Here is a 27,320-nt window from a genome sequence, read left to right as displayed (position 1 = left end):
AAAAATCAATCAATCCAAATGTTTAAATAATATAGATGCATCTGGTTCCAGAGTTAGACGTTAGGAATTAACTCTGTTAAGAATTAGTCATAAAGAATTAGTTGTCGAATTAATAAATTTATTATTATTTTGTTTAGTTTTACTTTATTTTATTTTTATTTTTAATTAAAATAATACTGAATTAAATTTAAATGATAATATTAGAACCATAAATATATATTAATAAATGTATATTAATAATTAAAAATGAGTTTAATATAATTTTAACAAAATCTTATTAAAATAAGATTAATATAATTCAACAATAATAATTAGTTAGGAATGTTATTATATTAAAAAATTGGAGAATATTTTAAGAAGAAAGTATATATATATATATATATATATATATATATATATATATATATATATATATATTAAGGAGAGAGGGCCGTTATCACGCCCCTACACCTGCGGTGATCTTCCAACCGCTTGTAGCGAGGTGCGGCACCACTGAACGCTTTCTTTTAACAATACTAACATCCGTGGACTACGCCTACTTCAACATGAACATACTTAGTTTATGTTTTATAACCAAGTAAAAGCATTATCCTTTATACTTTAGTGAAGACCATTCTCAATCATTAACCATATACAATTAACCGAGAACATCAACAATAAGCAAGTACGAAGGGAGGGGCAACTCCCAGAAAGTCTGCCCAACAATATATCATAACAGCTTCTTGAATATTACAATACAAGTATGCTTGGCAAGCTCCAAGCCAATTATTTTGAATAATTTTACAATCAAGGCATAGAACAACCTTTTACAATCATGTGCACCTTTGCACAAAGTGGAACGCTCACCCGAGCCACCTATTTCACCTTGTCAAATCCTGCACACAATTATCTGCATAACCAACCTTCACATCTCAACCCGGGTCAAAATTCCACTTCTGCACATTGGAGGAACTACGCATAACCCATGCGCATTCCACTTTACCCCTGCGCAGATTTGTTTTACCCCTATGCGCTGTTTTGAAGTGCGAAGTTGTATGTTACAAATGAGGAGCAGCCACCTTTATTTATACGCATCTCAACTTGTATATAACCTTTGGGCCGACCTCTTAAATTATACCATGAATTCCCCCACGTTATATTTTATGATGTCGGCTTGGTGCATGTTTTATGCCCAACGTTCAACGCATATAAACCTTGTACGCCCTCATATCATATGCGCTCAAGTGTGGAATGATACTTAGTCATTTTTCGTGTGCTCCATGACGTCGCAGGTTTTGTCGCAATTGTGTCGCACTCCTACCGCAGCTCGTCGCAAACCCGGTTGTCGCGCGCCCGTCGTGTGCCCGTCGTGCGCCCCTGCCCGGTGTCCGTCGCACAATCACCCGGAGGCCTTACAACAGTGATCCAGCTACTTAACTTCTAGTCATTGTTTCTGTTAAGATTAATTTTGTGCTTTTCAAATTCAATGGCCTTTCTAAGCTTTCTACGATGGAAGTGATCAACCCTTGCGATGACTCGAGAATCCTCAATGTAGACATGGTGTTTATATATATATATATATATAATTTAACCAACCAAATCTAGCCGTTTCTCAATCAATTGTAGCATTCGTCAAGTCAAGTCTAATTTAGCCGTTTTTCCAATCAAACCTAATCGTTGGAAGATCTGCCATCCCTATTTAACATGTAGCCTTTTTTCCAATCAAACCTAACCGTTGGAAGATCTGTCATCCCTATTTAACATGTAGCCATGATATGTTTTCCTTTCATGATCTGAGTTTTTCAACTTGTCCTGACAATGAACCACACTCATTGATTTGAAACACGTCGACAAAAATTTCCTGGTGTGATTTTTCCCAAAAAAAAATTTATAAACTCAAATTTAAATTAATAAAATGTTATTTTTAAATTTATAAAAATATTCAAAAATTTTGATAGATTTTCCGTTCTTGGCATAAAAACTTCTAAAATGTTTATTTTATTCTTTTAACTTTATCCTAACAAAACAAATCAATATTATATTATATTGGAGATTTGAATTTACATGGAAGAGTGTGAAAAAAACTTCCTCATCATTCCAATTGTGGACCCCGCAGCTTAAAAAATATTATCTATATTAAGCAATGGTATATCACATGAATTCAGGGCCATGTATAATGAAAAGAAATTAGGACCATATACACTGAATCAAATTTTGGAAATATCTTATTTCGGTAATGCTTTTTCATAATTGTATTATATTGGTTAAAGTTTATTTTAAAAAATTATTAAAATTAGATTTTAATACTATTTTTATTTAAAAAATTAAAGGATTTTAGTTCAAGTAGTTTGTTTAATAATTGTTTTTCTTTAATTACGTGGGTTTAATTGTGTGGGAGAGATTTTCTAACGTGTTGATTTGTAACATTTATAAAATAATTATATTTAATGTAATAGTGACATTCAAATTATTTTATAGATTCTCAAACATTCTAATTTTTATTCTTATTATTATATTTAAATTTAATTTTGAAATTATAAAAAAATTCAAAAAATTTATTATTATTGGTAGCTTTATATATATATTATATATTATGAACATATATTATATATATATAAAGAAGTTCTTTTTTGAAACTTTAGTCACTCTTGTTATCTTATATGGCTGTGAGGTTTGGGGTTGCAGCATCTCCAGAGAATCATGGAGAAAGATTGAGCAAATCCAGAAGCGTTTTGTAACTTATAACCTGAAAATTAAAAGTAATACACCCTATCCTATTCTCCTTATAGAAGCAGGTCTTTCCCCTATTGAGAGCCTAGCTATGCTTAGGTTTCTGTTGTACAAGCACAAACTCAATAACATAGACGATCATAGACTTCCTAAACTAGCTTTAAATTCCAGCCAAAACCACCTAAGGCTCAATCGAGGGTGGCATAAAGACACAAGGGCCTGGTTAAACTATTGGGAGATCAACGAAAATGATGCATTGCAAAACATAAATAACATTAAAGATATTGTTACTTCTAAGTTCAAAGAAAAAATGTGGTGTGACAAAGATTTAGCGGCTAAAAGAAAATTAAGTTATTATAAGAAGGTCATCAACCCCACGCTAGAAGATCAAAAGTATCTCTGTATTTTAACTATCTCAAAGAAGAAAATTAATATAGCAAAGATTAGAACGAATTCTCATGAGCTCCATAGTGAAACAGGTTGTTAGGCAGTTCCTAAAACGCCATGGATGGAAAGGATCTGCCATATATGTGAGAATAGGAACATCGAGGATGAAAACCACTTCCTCTCAGAGTGCCCCGCGTACAACCACATTAGATCTCAGTTTCACAATATTTGTTACAATACTGACCTTCCTAGCCTTTTACAATGTCAAAATTATAGTGAGCTCGGGAGGCTTCTCTCCAAGCTTTTTGAGCATAGGAATAAAATCTTAAGTCAAGATAAATAATTTGTTTCTTTAGGTCCGATAGACCATTGTTTGGTCTCAGCGGATGTTAACCATCATCTTCATCATCATCATCATCATCATCATCATCATCATATTAAATAGATGTTCATAAAATATAATATTTTGTGTTTATGAAGTTTTGGATTGACATTGGGGTGGTAGGAGAAGGAGGGGTTATTCTCAATTTGGAAGAGAAAATTAAAATTGAGGAAGTTAGGGATTAGGAAGCTACACAAATAATGTGATAGGGGCATATGGATTACTACAAAGGCTCATTCTCGCCAAGGAAACAAACATCAAAGATTTGGTGGTGTTAGGAGATTTGTAGCATGTTATCCATCAAGTTGTTTGTGGATCCTTGCCTAAGGATTGCAAGTTGTGAAGCATTATTGATAGAATCAGGAATCTAAAATTAGCCTTCTTTACTATCAACGTCTTTCATGTGTTGAGAATGAACAGTTATGTTGCAGACGATCTTGCTAACAAAAGTGTAAACTTGAACACATGAGTCCTTATAATGAGAAATGGTATTCATTCCCTCACAACTATTCCTTAACAATGGGTCTGCAATCCTTTCAATCGAAGTTTTGGGAGGGGATGAGAAAAATTTTAATGGTCTCCACCCTTAATCACAAGTGACAAGATCCCTTATCAATGTGATGTATTATGTGCCTTCATATGAATCAGACTGTGAGGTGGCCCCTGTCGCCACCACATCCCTTCATGAAAATTTTCACTCCCAATATTTAATGCAATGAATGTCGAGTTACTACTCCAAGCAAGTAAATTATAGTCCTCTACTCTTAGCGGGTCAGGGTGGATTTGAACACATGTGAAAAGGATTGTATGACAATCGAGTTGGAATTCTGGGTTTATTCCCTTGAGGTATTGCCTTGGGAAGTCTCGTGCTTCGACTAGGTGGAAACCCTTCACACAAGTCTCTCCCTTGGAATTTCTGGGGTCAAGCTACATAAAGTTCTTTCTAGGCATTTCATTCCTTGTGAGAATTTATTTCTCCTTCATGAATATCTGAAGCAGTATCAATGATGGCTTTGGAAGTCTAGGAGACGATAATGGAGGATTAAATTTAGCACAAAAAAAATGGATAAGATTGATGTTCTCAAGCAAATTTTTGCAACATACTTCTACCCCGCAAATTCTGAATATTAGTAAAAAAATTAAGTTAGATTTGAGTGTTCCTCCTCTAGAGGAGGATGATCATGTTACTTAGTTTGGAACTAAGTGTTAAATTTTTCTATGCAATTTAAATTATGGTTGTATCTATAGTTCTTTGGTGATTCTACACCTCCAAAGACCTTGTCTCCTTTAGGATAGTAAGGCTCCTAATAAATTTCAAAAATAAAGATAATTGTAAAGTTACAAGTATAGTTAGCCTCTAAAGATTTTCATTATACTCACCTACTATATAAGTTGTTATTCAACATAAACTTTAAACTATTACAATATTTTCATCATAATTAAAAAAATTGATTTTAAATTAACATTGAATAGATATAGTGTCCACAGGTCTTGAATAGAGGGTGATCAAGTGCTCTCTTAAAGCACTCCTTGATGTGAAGTCACTAGTTCAATTTCCCACCCTAATGCGGGTGATATGTTGGACAATTGAATAGATATACTGTTAAATTACTCCTTGAAACAAGTCACTAATTCAAATCCTTTATATATATATATATAATTTCTACAAAAGAAAAATAAAAACTTCAGAGGAGGTTTATATATATATATATATGATCAACTCTACAAAAGTGGGGGGTTTTACATAGAGAGATATGTGGAATATAAAAATTTTAATCCATGTAATTTTATTCAAACCTGTGCTACGAATCTAGCAAGAGCCAAGAGGAATCAAATCTCTTGAGGTGAAACTTCTTTAAAGTGCAAAATTTGAATAAAATGTTTATTGATCTGCTATATATACATAGAGAGAGAGACACACACACACATCATTTGTAATTTTTCATTGTTTATGTTGTATTTTTGAATATATAAAATGGCTCAAAATTTACATGGGTATAAAATAGTGAGACTGCAAAAAAATGTTTTTGGTTTTCTATTGCTTTATATGATATATATATATAGCTCTTTTTTTAAAATTTAACTACTTTATTTCTCTATAAATTTGATATAAGATTATGTTGTTTCAAATGGACATTTAAAATTTTTATTTTGTGGTTGAGAGTGAGAGTGAAATACTTTTTACCACTCCTCCTTAGCATAGACACTAAGAGTGTGAAAATATGATTGTTGATGTTTTATAATACTTTTAATTAAACAAACCAAATACACATATTCATTTTTGTTTCCTTATTTTATATGGAACTTTTTTATTTAAATATATATTATTTAATTTTAAAAAAATCGTGTCAACTCCAAATTGAACACAAACATATTTACACATCTCTTATATTAAGTTGTAAAATAAACTTGTCGACTCAATATATATATATATATATAATTGTGATATTTTTTTAAATTTCACAATTATAAAAAAAAATTAATTTCTGTATTTTCTATTTCTCAATTATAAAACCACTTTACTTTTATATATAATTTTAATTAAAAAAATAATATATATATATATATAAAATTATGATCACAACTGTATAGAAGATTTAATTTCTCTATCTTCCGCTTCTCAATAATAAAACCACTTTGCTTCTCTCATAGTGGTTGTTTAGTGATATAGTGATTCTTCTTGCTTATTAAACCTCTCCTTTCCTTTTTTATGGTATCGTATGTACCAGAATAATACTGATAACCGAAAAAAAATAATTTTACAACATGTTGGAATTTTCAATAGAATATTTTTTTCTTATATAATGAGATATTTCATAATAAATATAAAAGTTTATTTACAACATGTTGGAATCTTCAACAGAATATCATTTTTCTTATACAATGGGATATTTCATAATAAATATAAAGAGGTTTTTATTTTATATTAAAAAGAAAAGTGAATGTAAATTTTCACATGGCTTGTAGAGTTAATAAAATTAAGAAAAAAATATAAATAATATAATTTATTTATTATATTTAATATTTAAATTATTATTAAAATAAAAATTTGATATTTAATTTTAAATTTATTATTAAAATTTGATTTAGTAATTTATATCTAATTTAATTATAATTATTATGTTTTAAAATTGTTTTTGTTTGGGTAAAAGTTTGTTTTAGGAAATGAGTTAATTGTTTAATAACTAGAAGCATTTTTCGGGAGTGAAAGACGACCCTTATGTTTTTCCTTAAATAATGGTGATGAGTCAGCGTGCATTTACCAATAATACCGGTGATGAGTCAACTTGCATTCACCAATAACAATAAAAAAAAATAACTACATTATAATAGATCTTCCCCACTTATAAAAATTTTATAGTTGTTAATCAATCTTTAATTCACACTATAAACACACCACCAGTAAAAACAAATAAACAAATGGCCGAATTAATTAACCTCAGGTACAGATTACAAGCTGTAACAGAATAAACAAACCTAAAATTCAAGCCAGCATATTACAATATTTTTCGAAGGTCCCAACGCTGCTTATGCCTTTTCTCTTTACGTTTCTTTTTGGTTTCAAACGGCCACCCACGCAATGTTCGTGAATTAAGACAGTTTTATCAGCAGGAATTTCGGACCTTCGGGAAGCTGGGTCTTCTCCCGCATTTTTCACATATTTTGTTTATTCTTGTCAAGCACGCGCACCCACCCTTTCCACCTCCAATCGCCTGTACTCATCTCCATCTACTTATTGCCATCTGTAAATCCACCCTGAGTGGCCACTCAGCAGCGCACTTAAAGCTCTGCACATGGAAAGATTAAACAGAGGCTGCACATGGAAAGATTAAACAGAGGTCTTGGACATGCTTGGACAGATTAAACAGAGCTCCTGGACATAAATTATTTTCAATTCTCGGATGAGCACATTGCAATCTCCGTAAACTCTTGCCTGAAGCATTCATTAATCCTGATATTTGATCTTTGGCTGGGGAGGAACGAAAAGTTGGAAGAATGGAATGGAAGAAAAGCTACCTGGATCTTGTTTTGGTGCCCCTGGCAATTCTCTGTGGATTAATATACCACTGTGTGTTGTGGTACAGAGTGAAGAATTATCCTCTTCAGACCACTATTGGGGTTAATTCCATAGGAAGGAGGCTGTGGATTGAAAGCATGATCAGGGTAAAATATATCCTTTTTTATAAAATTCTTGGTTCATTTGGGTTTAGTGAGCTCAAATTTCTTTAGAAATTGTTGTATTCTCATTAATGGTTTTTATATTTAATGGATTTGAAGAGGATCAGTGCAGAGGGAAGTGGAGAAAATGGTTCTCATCACAAGTGTAGATTTTTTCTCGCAAATAATTTGGTCACATCTATGTTGATTTTAATCTGATTGAAATGTTGTTTTGTCCTTTTGCTTCTCACTTCTCCCCATCAGTTTTCAAGTTGTTTTGTTATAATACTTCAACATAGAATTGATATTCGTCTGGATTCGAGGCAACCCAAGTTGTTGAAACAGGGGCACTGTGCTAAATTCCGGAAAAAATATGGCAGAATTGCCTGCTCACACCTCCAAATAGGACAAACTTTGTGCCACCTCTTTTTGATAAATAAGGCAGTTTTGTTGAAAATTGTTTTAAAGTTTGTTGCTGATGACATGGGGACTTTTATCAGAGTTTGTCTTAGCCTTGGTTGTTGAAATGTAATCTCACTGTATATGGTAAAAGTTTACCACAAGCAATTAAATCCAGCTCATATTGGTAAATTTAACTTCCAGCCCATTAACCCTCTTAAAACCCCTTATTCTCAGCCCAATTACCCTTAAGTTCCATCAAAGGCCATGAATCATAAATGAAAGTTGTGCTGAACTATGTGGCTTTTTCTTTTGAGCCCAAATACTCTTGTTCCCACAGAGGACATGTCGCAGAGATTGAAGTTGTCCTCATCTCTTTGCCACGTTACTTTGTTCCCACAAAGGACATATGTCAGAGATTGAAGTTGTCCTCATCTCTCTGCAACGTTGATTTTTATTCCCACAAAGGACATGTCTCAGAAATTGAAGTTGTCCTGATCTCTTTTCAAGCTGGTTTTTGCCTTTTGGTATCACTTTGGATAATTATTTTTTCAGATTTGCCTTTCATATTGTTCTGTCAGTTTCATTTTAATAATTAAACATGGTTGGACTCTGGTCTGTGGAAGTTTACACAGCTTACTATTTCACTTTAATAGTTAAAAATGGCTGGACTCTGGTTTGTGGCAGTTTACACAACTAATTTAAATTAGCTTTAATTTTCAATCCATCTAAATTAGGTTTGTTTTTTAATCTAGATTTGATTTCAACCTATTTATGTTTAGATTTAGATTAGGTGGTTATTAGCTTTTTTCAAATCTATTTATATTAGAATTGATTTAATTTTAAAAGAAAATATTGTAAGTAGGTTTGATTCTCAATGAATTTGAGTGGCTATTGTTTAAAGAAATAATGAAACTAGACTTTATTTTGCTCATCTGATTAGTTTAAAATAATCGATGAAGCTAGTTTTGATTCTCAATGAATTTGAGTGGCTATTGTTTAAAGAAATAATGAAACTAGACTTAATTTTGCTAATCTGATTAGTTCAAAATAATCAATGAAGTTAGTTTTGATTCTTAATGTATTTTTGCTACATTTGAGTGCTTATTGTTTAAAAATGATTGAAACTAGAGTTCATCTGAGATGTTTTCATTTGTTGAGCAGGATAATGATAAAAAGAATATCATTGCAGTACAGACAATGAGAAACAGCATTATGGGATCAACCTTGATGGCAACCACTTGTGTTCTACTGTGCTCAGGGTTGGCTGCCATGATAAGCAGCACCTACAGTGTGAAGAAGCCTCTCAACGATTCAGTCTATGGTGCCCATGGTGAACTCATGGTGGCCATGAAATATGTGACTCTGTTAGTGTTTTTTCTGTTCTCTTTCTTCTGCCATTCTCTATCGGTTCGCTTCCTTAATCAAGTGAACTACCTAGTAAACACTGTGCAGTACTGTGGGTCGTCCTTAATAACCGCAGATTATGTCTCTGAATTGTTTGAGAAGGGCTCCATTTTCAACACTGTAGGGAACAGGATTTTTTATTTGGGTTTTCCTTTGATTCTCTGGATATTTGGGCCAGTTCTGGTCTTTGTCTCTTCCATTGCAATATTGCCAATTCTGTACAATCTGGATTTTATCTTCGTTTGCAAGGCTCCCAGCAAAACCATGAGTGATCAGGTGGAACATCATCTAGAGAATAAGGAGCTGAGGATGGTATGAGATATAAAGCTTGGCTTCCACAAAGAATGAAATGGAAGCTTCTCTGTATTAATGTTATGTAGTTAGAGCAACAGCAAAAAAATGTATTGGGTGGGTGAATATGTTGGCAATTTAAATAATTTCCAGTCGATCCACTACTAAGTACAAATTCTAAAGATTATTATCAGAAAAATATGGACTCTGCTCTATATGGCAATAACCATTATAGGCAGGCATGGAAGGGGACGATAGTCTTTATGTTATTTGCCTGGAGATCAATCAAGATCTAAGACAAACGATGTAAACCTAAATACAGTGACTCATTGTGAAGATAGAGACTTATACAACCCATTAAGGTTTGCATGTAATGATAACCATTTTAAGATAGAGACTTATGCCAAAGTCATTAAGGTTTGCAGATCCTGATAAAATTTTTGATGTGATATTTTTTATCATGTTATACTCTTGATGAGATTTTTCATTTAATAGTAATTGTCGTACATTGGTTTCTTTGCCATGTTTAAATTTCTTCAAACATGGTTCCTTTGCCATGTTTAGTTTTGATCATGCATTTGTTCACTGGCCATGTTTACATTTTTTCAAACATACTCGTCCTAAATTCATTAATAATATATTAGTATATGCTTAAAGATATTTTTAAAATCTAATTATTTTGATTGGGACTGGTGGGTCCACCATGTTTCCATCATGAACATATTCTAATGATGTGTTGATTTGAAGGCTAGTGATGAAAAAGTTTTGTATATATAATACAAAGCCTAGGTCAAAAGTTCAATTAGGAAACAATTATTATGGGCTAGGATTATGACATGTCTCTTATTTTTTCTGCTGATCTAAAAGCAAATGAAAGTGAGGAACAATGAGACTAGGGATGGTTTATGATTAGGAAAAATCAATTAAAGAAGATCGATTCGTATCCATTAAATAAATGGAAAAGTTGATTAATAAGTGTTTGTTGATTATAAGAGGAAAGGATGACAATTGAATGATACAAATAATATGGATTGAACATGTGGATGAAGATATTGAGAGCAAGAATATACTAGTTAAGGTGCCGTAAGAGAATGGTTCACAATAAAGTCCTAAAGATGACACATAAGAGGCAAATTACAAACAAAGTTTGGTGACTTAGTTATAGGATTGAGCAATTAGTAAGTTAATTGAGAGAGAAATCAAGGAAGAGAGGATTCTTTAGCTACATTACAAGATAGTGACATTACCAGAAAAGCAAGTTTTTTTTAAAGGTTTTAGTGAAAACACTTATTTGTGTTTTTTTAGCTAAGTTTTTTTAAAGTAAAGATAAGGCTTTAGTAAAGGTTTGAATTTCAATGCACCTATTATAATTAGACACCAATGTGCTATGTATATAATGTATAGGTGCATAAATATTTATAAATGCATAATTATTTAGAAAAAACTAGTTTTTGCAAAGGTTTTAGCGAAAACACTTATTTGTGTTTTTTGTTTAGCTAAGTTTTTTTAAGTATAGGTAAGTCTTTAGTAAAGGCTTGAATTTCAATGCACTTATTATAATTAGACACACCAATGTGCTATGTATATAATTTATTGGTGCATAAATATTTATAAACACACAATTATTTACATTTTAAAAATGTGGTTTTCTATTAATTTTTGCAATGTTTGGTTTTAAAATTTGACTTTTTAAAAATTTTCCCTGTTCATTCATGCTAATTATATTATTACATTGATACCATAGTAACATAGATCTCTTGGTTTATTTCTATTTGTTAAAAGTGTTAGTTTCTAGTCTATTTCATTTATGCCAATGCACTATTAAATTTAGGCAACATTTATTTTTATTGGTGCATTTCAATTTATTTCATGGACCAATGTTTATAGTTAAAGGAAAAACATCAAACATTACAACAAAGTTTGGTCATTCTTTGGTGATGCATTGATGTAGATGAAATGCAGTAGCAATAACTAGTGTGCCCAATAAATATGAATGCATCATCATAGTAGCCAAGATAGTAAGTGTTAACTTTAGTGGGTTAGAAAGAGTGGTAGATTGTTCAGAAGGCAAAAGGTTGTGGAGTTAAGATTTCTTGAAAGCTAGTTTCTTCTATGGATTTTATGGTCCCTATTCAATGCCCTCGTCAAGTTAGGTTTCCAAAACTACAACCAATTGATTCACCCTAGGTGCTATACTAAAAATCAGAAGTGCCTAGTGGATTTCTTGAGATGTTCATTTCATCAAAAAAATGGAAGTTAACATATGTTGGTATTGAATTTAATTGTACACATAATTTTTGTTGCATATAAAATAGTTTAATGCAGCAATTGACAATACATTTATGTTGATTAGATGCATCAATTGATAGTGCATTTATGTTGATTAGATGCATCAGTTGTCTACATTTTATAAAATTAACCATTTTTTATCTTTTCATTATCAGTGTGTTACCACATCAATGCCATGATAGTACTCACACATTGGTTCATTGGTGACTAATACACACTGTGTTGGGTTAAAAGTTAAAACAATTTACTTAGTCAATTTCTCATTTTTACCATCTACTAGTGCTTCATGTCAACCTACCTCAATGTTCCCTACATCTAAGTTATTGGATTTGGATAACAATCTTCATCCACAATGGATTTTAATTCAATTCAATATTTTAAAAAAATCCCTAGATTTAATTTATGATTTTCTCCATGACTATGCTCCCATGACAAAGACATGAATAAGTATTTTCCTTCTTACCACTTTATGTACATTTTCATAGGATTTTTTTTTCCAATTTCATAAAGATAATTTGCCCTTTTTTTCAGTTTTTCTAAAATAAGCTATCATAAACACATGCAAAATTGTAAGCCCTGAGGGTTAGCTCACTTGTTCAAGTCCTCGTTGTTAAACAATATCTAATATTGAGAGGTCATGGGTTCATTTCTCTCGACACTCTCAAGGTTAGGCTTCGTGGTTGAACTAACATGAAGCGATCATTTTTTTTTGTTTGCTAATGCAAGAGTCGGACCTTCCCATTCAATGATCAAGAAATATAGTACATAGAGTTACAACACAACCCTCAAGGTCGTTAACAAAGGAAAAGGACTAAAGCAAAACTTTTCCTTGCTTCTAACCATCAAACTAAACCATTCTAAAGAAGTAAAATAAATGAGATTCGACATGGATTCATAAAAACCCAAAGCGGTCGACAAGAAGAGGTGGCTCCAACGCCCGAGATCTCAAACCATGAAAAGCCCACCCGAGTTAGACAAAACGGTCCAAGAACTTAATGAAGCGCTGCTTGCCCGTACCCCAGGGACCACAAACCTGCATGGGTGATCTGAACCGTTGAAACCCCAAGAGCTAGTCGACGGAGAATATTAAAATCGGACCTGCCAACAAGCACAGAAGACAACTCGCGATGAGGGCAGTTTTTCACCCAACCCCACCACCATGTGGAGCTCAATGATTGTGATCACTGCTGAACGAGGAAAACCACTTCTCGCCTGTTGGGGCTGCGAAAACCACTTCCGAACCACAAAACTGCTCGACCCCTCCAGACCGTCGGATGGCTTAGGAAAAAAAGGACGGTTGTGCTTGATATCACATAGCCCTAAGACACCGAACTTTAAGGCGCGATGAGGGTGGTTTTCGAATCCCTCCCACTGCCACGTGTCACTCCTTTTATGGAATCACTGCCCATACTCCGAAACCACTTCCTGATGGAAAGCGTTGCGAACTCTTGAATATCGCTTCACCTATTGCATATTCGCTCGACAATAGGAATTAGGAAGTGGAAGCCCACAGCTCCATTGCCGACGATTATTGACCAAAGCATTTTTCGGGAATGGGGAAAACTTGTGCCAAACCCTGGGGATTTTAGAGGAAGAGAAAAAACAACTGCCATTATCCACCAGGGCCATTCTTTTGCCTGTTTTCCCCAAAAGAATGAAACCAGCTAGGCTCTCCACACATACCGACAGGGAAAACTGATCCGATAGCTGGAGGAACAGCTCTCCCGCCACTTCCCCTATAACGCAGGCCCCATAACCGAAGGATGATCTGAAGAGGCGAAAGGAATTGACTCAAAACCATCTGCGAACCAATGGTGCCCGAAGGTAAAATCAAGAGGCCAAGGAATCATTGGCTGGGGACACATCACCTCTGCTAGAAACCCTCCGACTACCACGGACCACCTGAATGTCTTCTGCCGCTTGGTTATAGCAAAGAACCTTTAAACGATTTTGGGGCAAATCCTGCCACTTCTTCACCATCCTGCAATCTTCATTGTTCACCCCTTGGTTGGCTAGAATGTCTGCAAGCTTGTTAGCATTTATGCGCACATGATTGAAACTTACTGATCCCAAACTTTGAAGGTGAGCTTGAATCCTTTGATAAACCTGGATTAGTCTCCAATGATTTGAGACTTTCTCCAGTTTGGATCCCCAGTAGATTCTTTTAACAAAGTTGATGGTGATTTCGGAGTCTACCTCAATAATAACATTTGAGCTACGATTTTTAATCAAAATCTCTAGGCCCTACTCCATCACCATTAGTTCCGCCATGTTATTGGTTGCTTTGCCTAAATGGCTGTGGAAGATTAATAGGATTCTTCCCTCTTCATTCCTTAAAACTCCTCCAAACCCAGCGACTCTGGGATTACCTTTAGAGGCTCCATCGATATTGAATTTCAAGTTGTTATTCGGAGGAGGCTGCCAGCAATCTTTCTCTGTATTCATTATCATTTTCTTTTTTCCAAGCCCTTGTGGGATGATCATGTGCAATTCCAGCAGTCTGAGAGTTCTCAACTCCATTGTTGAGGGAGGAGTCTCTAGCATATTGCACATTGTGGTGCTGACTGTTTCCCTTATCTGCTTTAGAATCAAATCATATAGCTTCTAAGGGTTGGATTTTTCATCCTTAAAGATTCTTTTATTTCTTTCTTTCCACACATTCCAGATAATGAATCTTTTTTTTTTATCGGTAAAACTAGCTACTTATATATTAATATGTACAGCAAAATAATTTACATCTTGATATGCTGGCTGCCCATGGCCATAGGCGTGACCATGGGTGACATTGACCGTTTCATGGAATTGCCGCGCAGGGCAATGTTAACAAAAGAAACAAAATACTTGACCCTGAGAGCTATTCTAAAAACACTTTGATGGCCTGCCCAGGGGCATCTTACACCATATTTATAGCCCGAGACACATTGTGACAGAAATTGACAAAGACTCGATACATTACCACGCGCCTGCTGCGTTAGTGAAAACCGCCCGCAGGACTTGGCTCCTAGACACAAGATTGACATAACAGAAACATGAGATTGAAAATTAACCTGACTCCCGAACCCAGCATGAAAGGACTCGATCTGAGCAAAGAAGACAAGAACAGGAGAGCGATGGTGTGATTTAATCCTCGGTCTCTTCCTCCATACTTCTGCTGCCTCCGTCTCCTTCAGCCTCGCTATCTCCCGTGGTTGGTGTGCTTTGCGAAGGGGATGACAGAATGTGATATGGAGATTGGGGGTGAGGCGGCAGATATGCACCTCCAGAAGTGCCCACAGCAATGGATGACTCCCCCCACACAGCTTTTCCTTTACCCTTCTCAGAGGGGGCTCCCATCGTTGACGACTCCCCCAGAGGGAGTTTCCCCTTCTCCTGCCCTGCGACTTCACCCATAAGAACCAGCGAAGACCCATCATCATCCACCTCAGGAGATTTGGTGAAAAGCACAGAGATGTGTGCGTTGACCCCTGCAGAGCCCTCAGAGCTGCCCAGTGAAAACACAACCGAACCAAAAGCTGGAAGACTGGGTGCCATCTCAACAGAATTACCAACTTCCATAATTTGCCTTGCAGGAATTGGGTTGGCACCCCCCCGGCGATGGCAATAAACACAACAGCAGTGATGGTGTAAGTTTGCTGCGGGTGGGCGGGGGAATTGGCCATTCCCACTTCCCCTCCTGCACGGCATTCTTTCCCGAACCATCGTGACTCCGGCTCCCCGAAACAGTAGGCGAACACCCTCCGTCTCTTGCCACTTCCTCGATACAGCCAGACAGAGCTCCGGAGAGCGTAGACACAGGCAAAGGTGCTCAGGGGGGGACCTGTTTTCACCCCTGCACTTCGCCACTCTAATAAAACATGAACAATAAACATTCCCTGAACCACAATGCAATTCCTTTGCCGGCCAGCATTCATATTTATTCTCTTGCCCATTTCTTGATAAGATAACCACATTGAATGCCTTACGCAGGCCTGCCATCGTCCTCAGCTGCTCCATTAAGGATGCTCTGGGGCGGCTCGCTTGAACCAGAAATCCGCCGGCTTGAGTATTTAATACCCCCGTCCTCTTCATGTGGCATTGAGTGCTTGTCATGTGGCACCATGCCGTCAACCTTCGAGGCACCCGCATCCGGGGACCAGATAATGAATCTTGGTGTGAAAGCCCATGCCTGATTAATCGCCTCATTCTCTGAAAAGCTCCTCCTCCAATTATTTAGGGTGTTTGTGATGCTCTCTCTATCCCTGTCTTGTTGAAAATGCAACAAGATGATGGAGCTTAGTGAAAAGAAGTTGCCTTCACTAAGTGGACCCGCAAGCTATTTTGGCGCAAAGTCTATTTTTAGACATATGGATCATGGTCTACGAGTTGCAGGATGCTATTTGTGGATGATTGGTCATGTTGGTAAAAATAGATGGACTTCTATTTTTAGACATATGGGCGGAGTCTATTTTTAGACTACCAGTCTAAAAATAGAACAGTCGAATATTATTAGCTCTTAATAGTATTTGGACTATAAACATTATCTTATCCTTTTGGAGCACTTCAGTTTGAGCTACGGATGTGGCACATGCAGCTGCCAGAAGGAAATACGTTTTTCTTATGGGTCAGTTGAGTTATTGCATGATGGACTTCAGTTAGAACTCAAGTGATTGAGTTTGGTGGAGTTGATTGAGGAGTTGATGGAGTTGTGTTCAGTTTGACTTGGTTGAATTAGTTGTATTTAGTCTAACTGCAGAATACACTAGTGATGAGTGATGTGAATTAATTATTAATTAATTCAATAATTATTAACTCATAAAGAAACTAAAGAATACATCAGTTAACTCAGTGCATGGACAGTTCAGTGGAAACAAGTGTTAGAGGTGGGTGAAAGAGTGAGACTGCTATCAGTTGTGACTATAATTGTGCATGAGATTTGCACAATCAATGGATTGAGTATTGCCAATGAGGATTGCATGGTTCAGCCAAGGGAAATACGAGTTTGGATCAGCCATTCTCATCTATTCTCATGCAGGATTGCGCAGTGGAGGTAGGCAAGCAACAGAGGAGATTTGAACCTGTGATTGATTCAGATCTGAGCTAGTTTGTGTGTAGCAGGTGGAGATAGTACTGAGTACTTGTGAGGAGTATTGTACTATGTATTGTTACATGTTCTCAATCAATATAATATACAGATAGTTGGGGGTTTTCAGCTGTATGCTTTCCCCGTGATAGACTGTGCTGATATGTGTGATTGATGCTTCAATGTGCGCATGCGATTGTTTCTGAATACTACAAATTGATGATCAATAGTAGAGGAGGTTATGTATTATGCATGCATTCCACAAATAGTGTATAATCAGGATAATCTCTGTGAATAAGTGTTATATTATTCAAAATTTCTACATGGTATCAGAGCAGAGTTGATCATCAGATCTATTATTCAGAAAGTGATTACATTTTATTTCTTTAGGCAAAGTCTATAATCGGGCCAGGTAGCCTCTGGATTCATCCTCCTTTTGGAAGGTGAGATATCCAGTAAAAACTCATACAATCAATCTCTGTATGAGAAATACTTTGTTCTCACGAATTTTAGATCAGAAGCGGTTGAGTTTTGAGCTGGTGGAATTCGAATTTGCAGCAGTGTTTTCTTGGTGTCAAAGTTGAAATGTCTTTCAACGGATTGCGATTGGAGTATGCTCTTGAAGGAAGCTCGAATTACATTGCATGGAAAGATAGGATGGAGGGTGTTAGATGACAATGGGTTGAAGGAGTTCATAGAGGCTGAGGTCCCAAAGCTTACTGATGCTGCTCACGTTGAGGTTTGGCAAAAGAAGACAACAAAGTGTCGAAGGATTCTGTTGGAGGGCGTGAAGGATCACATTGTGTCCAGCCTGCATGGAAAGGCTTCTCCATATTTGATGTGGAAAGCATTGATAGATTTATTCCAAAGCAAGAGCGACCAGAGGAAGTTGGCGCTCAAGGATAAACTCAGAAACATTAAGTGTGAGAATGGAGACAGTATGCCCAAGTATCTCACGAATTTCACCCAATGTCGGGATGAGCTGGGAAGTGTGGGGGTGGTTGTCGATGATGAGGACTTGGTGAGCTTGGCTCTCCTTGGTCTTCCGGAGAGTTGGCATTCCTATCAGGACTCTGTTAATGGTCGGGAGAAATTGCCAGGATGGGAGAGACTTTGGTCGGATCTTTTGCAAGAGGAGATCAGGCGGAATACCAGGGACGTATCTTCATCAAAGGCATATGATGAAGAAATTTGCGCTTTGGTTGCCAAAGCAAAGAAGGGGAAGGAGAAGATTTCTCTTTCCGAATCCAGTTCTTCCAATGATGGGAAGAAGGTTGACAAATCGAAAGTGCGATGCTTTCATTGTCATGAGGTGGGCCATTATGCTTCAAATTTTCCACGGAGGAAATCCAAGAAGGGATCCGGGGAAGGATCTGAAGGTGAGGCACTTGCTTCACAGTTTGAGTTGGATTTCACACTCTTCGCATGCATTGTTTCATCCATGGTGGGAAGTGGTTGGTTTCTTGACAGTGGAGCTTCTTTCCACATGACCGGTGGCAAAAGTTTGTTCAGTACTTTGGAGGAGAAAGATCTCCAGATACTCATAGAGATGGGTAATGATGAGAAGTATAGTGTCTCAGGTGTAGGCACGGTTATTTTTTAGAGGGAGCATGGAGCTCGCCTTACCTTGACCGATGTCAAGTATGTACTAGGACTGAAGAGAAACTTGGTGTCGATCACGATGCTAGAAGACAAAGGCTATGATGTAGTCTTCAGTAAGGGAAAGGTTTTCCTTAGACACATCATCACTAGACAGGTGAAGCAAATTGGTTCACGGGTCAAGAACCTATATGCTCTCGAGGTTCAAGATGCATGCAAAGCCTTGAGCAGTGAGGAAACTGATGGAGACTTGGTGGTTGAGAGGGAGCGTATATTACCTCTCAACATGAAGAGCCAGAAGAAGTCTCAGACGATTGTGGAGGAGCCACGATTGGCGCAGCAGCTTCAGGAGATTGTGGAGCAGCCACAACAAGGGACGCTAAGAGGAGATCGAGTAGAGACATCTACTCATGCAGAGACCTCCAGTAGGGGGAAAATTCGAGCCAGGTGGGCTGAGGGATCACATGCAGCCATACCTCCAGGTAGGAGGTGAGGCGATATAGATTGATTGTCCCAAGGAAGAGGGGCAAGATCCTTGAGGTACCCAACCTATTGGATGAGACCTTGCTACGGGAGCCCCGATTTGAAGTAGTAGGAATTGACTGATTGGGTAGAGACAGATGCAGATGGAGCGGCAGAGAGAGCGATAGTGCAGGGAATCCCAAGACAGCGCATAGCTAGCAGGCTGCAGCAATGCGAGAGGCACAAGTGTTTTGCACAGTGCTAGGTGGCACAGAGAGGTGTGCAATGGTGCGAGATGCATGGAGATGTTGCAGTAGTGCAGATGTCATAGAGGGAGCACTTGTTAGCAGCAGGTAGAGCTTTAGCATCAGAGTATGTTCCTAGCCCAACAGAGTGGTCAGTTGGGAGTGTTTTTGTTCCAAGTGTTGTTGGAGCAAGTGGACCGGGAAAATGTGTTGCATGCAAAACATTCCAGAGTTGTAGGATAGGGGTTTCAGATAATCCATATCTTGTTGAGAGGGAGCGTTGAAAATGCAACAAGATGATGGAGCTTAGTGAAAATAAGTCGTCGTCACTAAGTGGGCCCGCAGGCTATTTTTGGCGCAAAGTCTATTTTTAGACATATGGATCATGGTCTATGAGTTGCAGGATACTATTTGTGGATGATTGGTCATGTTGGTAAAAATAGGAATTCTATTTTTAGACATATGGGCAGAGTCTATTTTTAGACTGCCAGTCTAAAAATAGAACAATCGAATATTATTAGCTCTTAATAATATTTGGACTATAAACATTATCTTATCCTCTTGGAGCACTTCAATTCGAGCTACGAATGTGGCACATGCAGCTGCCAGAAGGAAATACGCTTTTCTTATGGTTCAGTTGAGCTATTGCATGATAGACTTCAGTTAGAACTCAAGTGATTGAGTTTGGTGGAGTTGATTGAGGAGTTGATGGAGTTGTGTTCAGTTTGACTTGGTTGAACTAGTTGTATTTAGTCTAACTGCAGAATACACTAATGATGAGTGATGTGAATTAATTATTAATTAATTCACTAATTATTAAATCATAAAGCAACTAAAGAATACATCAGTTAACTTAGTGCATGGACAATTCAGTGGAGACAAGTGTTAGAGGTGGGTGAAAGAGTGAGACTGCTATCAGTTGTGACTATAGTTGTGCATGAGATTTGCACAATCAATGGATTGAGTATTTCCAATGAGGATTGCGTGGTTCAGCCAAGGAAATACGAGTTTGGATCAACCATTCTCATCTATTCTCATGCAGGATTGCATAGTGGAGGCAGGCAAGCAGCGGAGGAGATTTGAACCTGTGATTGATTCAGATCTGAGCTAGTTTGTGTGTAGCAAGTGGAGATAGTACTGAGTACTTGTGAGGAGTATTGTACTATGTATTGTTACATGTTCTAAATCAATATAATATACAGATAGTTGGGGGTTTTCAGCTGTATGCTTTCCCCATGATATACTGTGTTGATATGTGTGATTGATGCTTCAATGTGTGCATGCGATTGTTTTTGAATATTGCAAATTGATGATCAATAGTAGCGGAGGTTATGTATTATGCATGCATTCCGCAAATAGTGTATAATCAGGATAATATCTGTGAATAAGTGTTATATTATTCAAAATTTCTACATGTCTGATTGTTGGAAAATATTATAGAAGGAATTCCACAACTAGGTGGTGTAAGAGCAACCGTTGAGGATGTGCTCCATAGTCTCCTCTTGCTCTTCACAAAGTTGACATTTAGAAGGCCCCAAGACACCCCTTTTTCTAATATTGTCCCAAGTCAAAATTTTCTTATGGTGCACCAGCCACATAAAGAGCTTGATTTTCTTCCATCCTTGATGAGACCAGAGATGCCTCCAAGATTTTTCTGAAGCACAGGACTCCAACCCCAGGAGAATATACTTTGCCTCTTTGAGATTGAAGGTGACTTTGTTATTGTTACCCCATCTCAATTGATCCTGCCCCTCTGTGACCATGATCATCCTCTGTTTTAAAATGATTCTCAGTGCTTTTGCTTTTGTTGTTATGAGACTGTTATTTCTACAGTCAATGTTACTCCAGTTTCTCCACTTGTCCTGGCCCTAGGGGATGTTCCAGAAGTCTTTAACTTTGTATAATCCCTGGGAATCTGTTTCCTGTTTGAGACTTATGAAGTCCTCCTTTAACAGCACCGGTTCTTGTTGCCATTTGTCCTCCCAAAAGAGTGCTTGCTCACCATCTCTGATTTCCCAAAAACTATGTTGTTGCACTAAATTTCTATTCTCCCAAGCCCTGTTCCAGATGAGAGAGCCCCTTATATCTCCCGACATTCTGATAAGATTATTAGTGTGCCAAGAGCTGGCATATTTTTCTTTCCAGACCCTTGCCCAAAGGGCTCTTGGCTCTTGCACCCATCACCACCAAAGCTTGGCTCCTAGAACTTTATTTAGAATCTTCTGATCATCTAAGCCTAAACCCCCATGGCTTTTGGGTTTGAAAATTTTTTCCTAGTAAACTAGGGCCCATTTCTTCCTTGTTTCCTCCTTACCCCACAGAAAATCTCTTTGAATATTTCTGATTTTTTCTAAGACTCCTTTGGGGGCTGGAAGGGCTGATAACATGAAAACCGGGATGGATTGAAGAACTGCCTTTGTTAGAACCGATTTTCCTGCCAAGTTCAAGGCTCTGAAGGTCCATTTTTTAACTTTATCCTACAAATTAATTAACATAGGTTCCCAAATATTTTTAAGCATTGGTTTGTCTGTGAGAGGTACTCCCAAATATTTTGAGGGGAGGAAGTCCCTTTGGAAGCCAACGATTCTTGAGATATTCCTTTGAATAGCAATGTTAGTATTAAAGAAGAATATTTTTGATTTTGTGAGATTAACTTCCATACCTGTAGCTTTTGCAAAAGCATTGAGGATTTGTTTATAGGCAGCCGCTTCTCTAACTGTGGGAATACCTTGCAACATGGTATCATCTACAAATTGTTGGTGAGTCAGACTCTGTTCATTCTCCGATACTTGAAGACCCTTGATTTTGCCCATGTTTTTAGCCTGCTTGACAGCCTTGCCCAGTCCTTCCATCATGAGGATGAAGAAAAATGGAGAGAGCGGGTCTCCATGTCTCAGGCCTCTTGAGGGAAAGAAGATAACTAAGGGAGATCCATTAACCAAGATAGTAAAGCTGGAAGTAGTTACCAGAGCCATTACCCATCTTATTCAGTTGTGATCAAACCCGAAGGCTATGAGTATCTTCTTGATATACCCCCAATTTATCTATCATACGCTTTAGCAATATCCAATTTCATGATCATCCCCGCCTGCTTCTTGCTTTTAAGAGAGTGAACCACCTCATGAGCTTGAATAATGTTATCCAAAATTTTCCTGCCCTTCACATAGCCAGATTGCTCCTTAGACACTAGTTTAGGAAGGAGGGGTTTGAGTCTGTTAGCCACTACTTTAGATATAATCCTGTAAACAACATTGCATAAAGCTATGGGTCTATACTTATCTGCTATTTGAGCCGAGTCCTGTTTGGGAATCAGGGAGATGAAGGAGGTATTGAGGGCTTTCAAGACAGAATTATTGACTCTGGAATCCTCCACAACATTTAAAATATCCAGTTTAACTATATCCCAACAAGCTTTAAAAAAATCCACATCAAAACCATCTGGGCCTGGTGCTTTGCCATTCTGCATATCTTTGAGAATTTCGCTGACCTCCTCTTCAGAAATTGGTCTGTTTAGGTTGATATTGTCCTCTCTAGATACCAGCTTAGGGATATATCTTGTAATTTCCTTTATGGAATCTTCCCTATCTGGATTGTTTTCTCGTGCAATGTCTTGAAAATGCTGAACAAGCACTTTTTCAATTTCCTTATGAGTGTTCTGATTCTCTCCCTTTGTATCCTTTATTGCTGAGATTCTATTGAATTCCCTATTAGCCATGGTGGATCTATGAAAAGAGCTCGTATTGCGCTCCCCTTCTTTGAGCCATTGCACTCTGTATTTTTGTCTCCAGAATATTTCCTCTTTTTTACATAGGTTTTCCCACTCCTGGTGCAGTTTGTCAGACTGTTCATTTATGTCATAGTTAAAGCCTTCTTGGATCAGCTTCTGGTTGAGTTCCTGCATTTTCCTTTCCACCGATTTCTTATTCACAATTTTTTTTCCGAAATCCTTCCTATTCCAGTCTTTGAGTTTGCCCTTAATATGCTTTAATCTTTTGTGAAGGAGAAACATTTTAGATCCTTGTATCTATAAGTCCTCACTCCACCACTCTTTTATATTACTCAAGAAGTCCGGGTGGGCAAGCCAAATGTTTTCGAATCTAAAGGGTCTGTTTCTTGGAGAATCCAAACCCTTAATTTCCAACTGTATCGGCCAGTGACCTGAGCCCCCAAAGGGAAGAATTCTTGCTGTTATTTCATTATTTATAAGCATAAGTTCTTCTAATACCAAGAACCTATCTAACTTGGAGGCCACCTGGGCTTCCCCTCCTCTCTTGTTGTTCCAAGTAAATAGGCCATTCTCTAAGTCTGAGTCAACCAATTTCAAGTTCTCCGTGAATGCTTGAAATGCTGATGAATCTTTGTTTAGCACTCTGGTTCCTCCTTTCTTTTCCGAAAGAGATTTTATCATATTAAAATCCCCTCCCAAGATCCAGGGAATGCCATTTTGTCTATTCCTGAGATCAGTGAGGGATTCTAGCAGTTTGAGTTTATCCTGTACTCATTGAGGACCATAAACATTAGTGACTAGGAAGGTTCCAGCCACCCCTTCTAGTTTAATGACTACTGACAAGTAGTTTTTGGATGCCTTTGCATCTAAAACTCTGAACTTTTAAAGGTTCCATAGAGTGAGAATGCCCCCCGCTGTGTTATCTGCTTTGACATTTGCTATGAATTGCTTTTATTTTCTGAATGGAACACTTCATTTCCTGAATGAAGATTATATCCGGCGTATCTTGTTTCATTCTCAAACTTAGTATTCTTTGCTTTCTTTTACTACCCAGACCTCTTATATTCCAAGATGTAAACTTCATAATTAAAGATTTGTAAAGGAGTAACTAGTTAGGTCTTTCATCTTACTTGAATCTATCACCAGCTTCCCACAATCCATTAAAAGCTCCTTCTGCTTCTTTCTTCCTCGTTTCTTACCTGTACTTTTGGTTGCTAAACCTAGATTAGCTTTCATCGTTTTCACACCTCTATGTTCCTGCCTTTTGTTTTTTCTTCCTCTAACTGCCCCTTTTCCTGGGTTTTCCATAGAAACAGCTGCTGTATTCTATTGAATTCATCTGGAGGTAAAGAATCTATCCCCGCCCTGGTTCCCTGTTGTAGAAATCCTTCCAGATCTAGGTTTTCCTTATCTAGTATTTCCTGTAGTTCATGATCCTCCAAATCTATTTCACTCTAGACCATTTCCTGGTCCATTTCTAGCTCTGCTTCACTCATCCTGGATTCTTCCTCTTCATTGATATTTTGTTCTGGAGTGTTGTTTTCCTCTTTCTCCTTCTCCTTGGGGTCTTTCTCCAAAGACTGGTTTTCGAATGGCATGTCTTCCATCTCAACCAGCGCTTGGAATTTGTTTTGACTGGCCTTTTGTCCCTCTTTATGTTGTTGCTTTGGTTCTTTTTTACTTCCTTTTCCTCTGCTTGGAACTTTTTGAAAGTTTTCAGTGTCCTTCTTTGTTTTTAGTTTACTTTTATCTTCTTCTCTACTAAGAGGGCAGTCTCTGATCAAGTGTCCATGTTCGTGGCATTTACTGCATCTGAATAGAATATGCTCATAGTCCACCGCTTGCACCCATTCCTCATCAAATACTTCCAAGATGACTTCGTCCGGAAGAGCTCCTGAAAGGTCCATCTCCACACAAATCCTTGCATAGGAAGTATATTTACCCCTTCTGGTGGCTTCCGAGGCTTTGATAAAACGACCTAGTTTGTTTCCTATAGCCACAAGTGATTCATTTTTCCAATAATCCAGGGGAAGAGAAAAAAGTCTTACCCAAATAGGAACTGAGGTGAAGGTCTCCCTCTCTGGAACAAATTTCATCACCCAAGGCCGCATATAGAGGCCTGCTACTGCAAAAAAGTAGGGCCCTCCTTTGAATATTCTATCCTTGTCTTCGATGTTTGTAAACACCACTGTGAAGAAACCCTTAGACCCAAGGTGAAGATCGATGCCGCCCTTAGGTTTCCATTGGTATTTGATCCAGGTTTGCAAAGATTTCTCAGTGGGCCATATACCCATGAATTTTCATATAATGGCGTACGTTTCCATATGTTCCCTGTGCTCCTGCAGTGCCAGATTATTTAAAACTACTCATGGAGTGATGTTCGCTCTGGGTCTACACGACCCCTTTTGATTGACGTCATCTTTATTGCCCCCCTAATTTTTGTCTTCTTCCCCCTTGTCCTTAGTGTTGCCCTTTTCCTTTGCCTCTGCCTCATCTATCTCCTTCTCCTTACTTCTATTTTCTTCGTCCCCTGAACCTCTGACATTACTCAGATGGGTCTTATCTCTGCCGGCTACAGCTTCTTTGTAGGAGGGAGTGGAGCCTCCCTCCTCTGTAGGCCGCCATTAGGGTCACAGACTGCGTGATTCTGAGCTTTGCATGCATTTCCCGTCTCTCGCGTTTTTCATGCTATTCCACCTCGTTGATTGTGAAGCGATCATTTTGGGTAGGTATACTTGGTACAATATTTCATGGACATAGCAATCACCGATCTCCAGGGATTATGAGCCACATAGAAAAAAAAAAGAAGAAAAAAAAACATATTAAATGCACTATTAGTTGTGCAATATGTCTTGCAACAGATTATAAATGGTGTATTTATATAATCTGAGCATTATGAATGGTATGCATATATATCATTCATGCACTATAGTGTCTTGAAATTTCATAATGCACCAAACTTGAAATGGCTATTCCCTAATTTAGTATACATTATGGATCCTTTGATTTATATATTTTTTATTGAGGTTCATATGTGAATTGGGAATAGCCATAATGAGCTAATGCATAGAATGTGATGTGGAATTGGGAGGCCCACAACATGAACAAGATATGTTTCCCTCAACCTATTACTAGAAACAATTTCCCCCTTTTGGTTTATGTTGGCCTTCTCAATTTTTATATGGAGGATATATCATGCAATAAGAATATCATGTTTTTGTGTTAGTCGATCCATTGTTGCAATGTTTGTAGGAAGGAATTTAGGGAGGACATTTACACCATCACTAATATATCTAGGAGTGGGTCTGATGCTCTCCATTTCCTTGACGTGCCACCTAATGTTATAATACAAACCTAGTTGATATATATTCAAAAGTATGCTAGAGAAAATATTACTAACTCCATTAGGTTCCACGTTACTAAGGTAAAACTACATATGCATGCATTCAAGTGTAAGATGGGTGTGCCTTATCATCTTTACATTGGTACACCATACTATTGATGGGAAGTGTATTAGGTACACCTTGTTTCACTGTATAGACACTATCATTTAGCAGTGCACACTGTACATGTGGTTTACTATTACACTACAGTCGTTTTGTATCTTTGAATCATAATCACAACATAAGAGAGGGGAGATCTCTCTTAACCTTTTCATTGGAGTTTTTTCATTTGTTTTTTAGATGTTTCTAGTGACTCAAGTGTCATTTAACCACCTCCTTCCTATAATGTTGACTAATATATGTGTGTGCATGTGCAGCCAAATGTTTTCCAAGAATGGTCAATTGTTATAGAACCATGTAAGCTTGTGTATATTGACATTATTTCTATGTTGGATAGTGAGGATAATTATTTCCTCAATCTTGTGCCATATCCTTATATGGGGATGGACTAGCAACGTTTTAAATCCTTTGATTTACTATAGCCAAGTCACCATATCATAGGGTAAAGTTATTATGACGTTTTGAATAATATAGTTGCAAAAAAAAATGGTATTTTTAATAAATATGTTATTACTTCTGATATTTAAAAAAAATTATTATTATTGTTAACTTTTTTCTAGATATTGGTATGGTTGGTGATGGTATACCTCAACCATAATGCAATGAAAATGTGATTGAGTTAGATAAACCAATTAACAATTATAGATTTGGGATGCATCTAGATATATAGTTTTGTATCAACAACACTAATTATTCATGTTAT

At 37.1% G+C, this 27,320-nt stretch overlaps 1 protein-coding gene across 1 annotated transcript; it reads left to right on the top strand.

The window, feature by feature from the left end:
• Positions 1-7,016: 7,016 nt before the first annotated feature.
• Positions 7,017-10,157, top strand: LOC149175977 (uncharacterized). The gene is made up of 2 exons (XM_089419815.1): positions 7,017-7,642; positions 9,200-10,157. The coding sequence occupies exons 1-2, from the start codon at positions 7,475-7,477 to the stop codon at positions 9,758-9,760; spliced, it is 729 nt and encodes a 242-aa protein (XP_089275941.1). The 5' UTR covers positions 7,017-7,474; the 3' UTR covers positions 9,761-10,157.
• The last annotated feature ends 17,163 nt before the right edge of the window (positions 10,158-27,320 follow it).

Source organism: Pinus tabuliformis, chromosome 4_1, assembly GCF_031772625.1.
Source record: "Pinus tabuliformis cultivar Carrire ecotype Pingquan chromosome 4_1, CPIR1, whole genome shotgun sequence".
NCBI lineage: Eukaryota > Viridiplantae > Streptophyta > Pinopsida > Pinales > Pinaceae > Pinus > Pinus tabuliformis.
The sequence above is the reverse complement of the archived record's forward strand: the minus strand, read 5'-3'. Positions and strand labels throughout refer to the sequence as shown.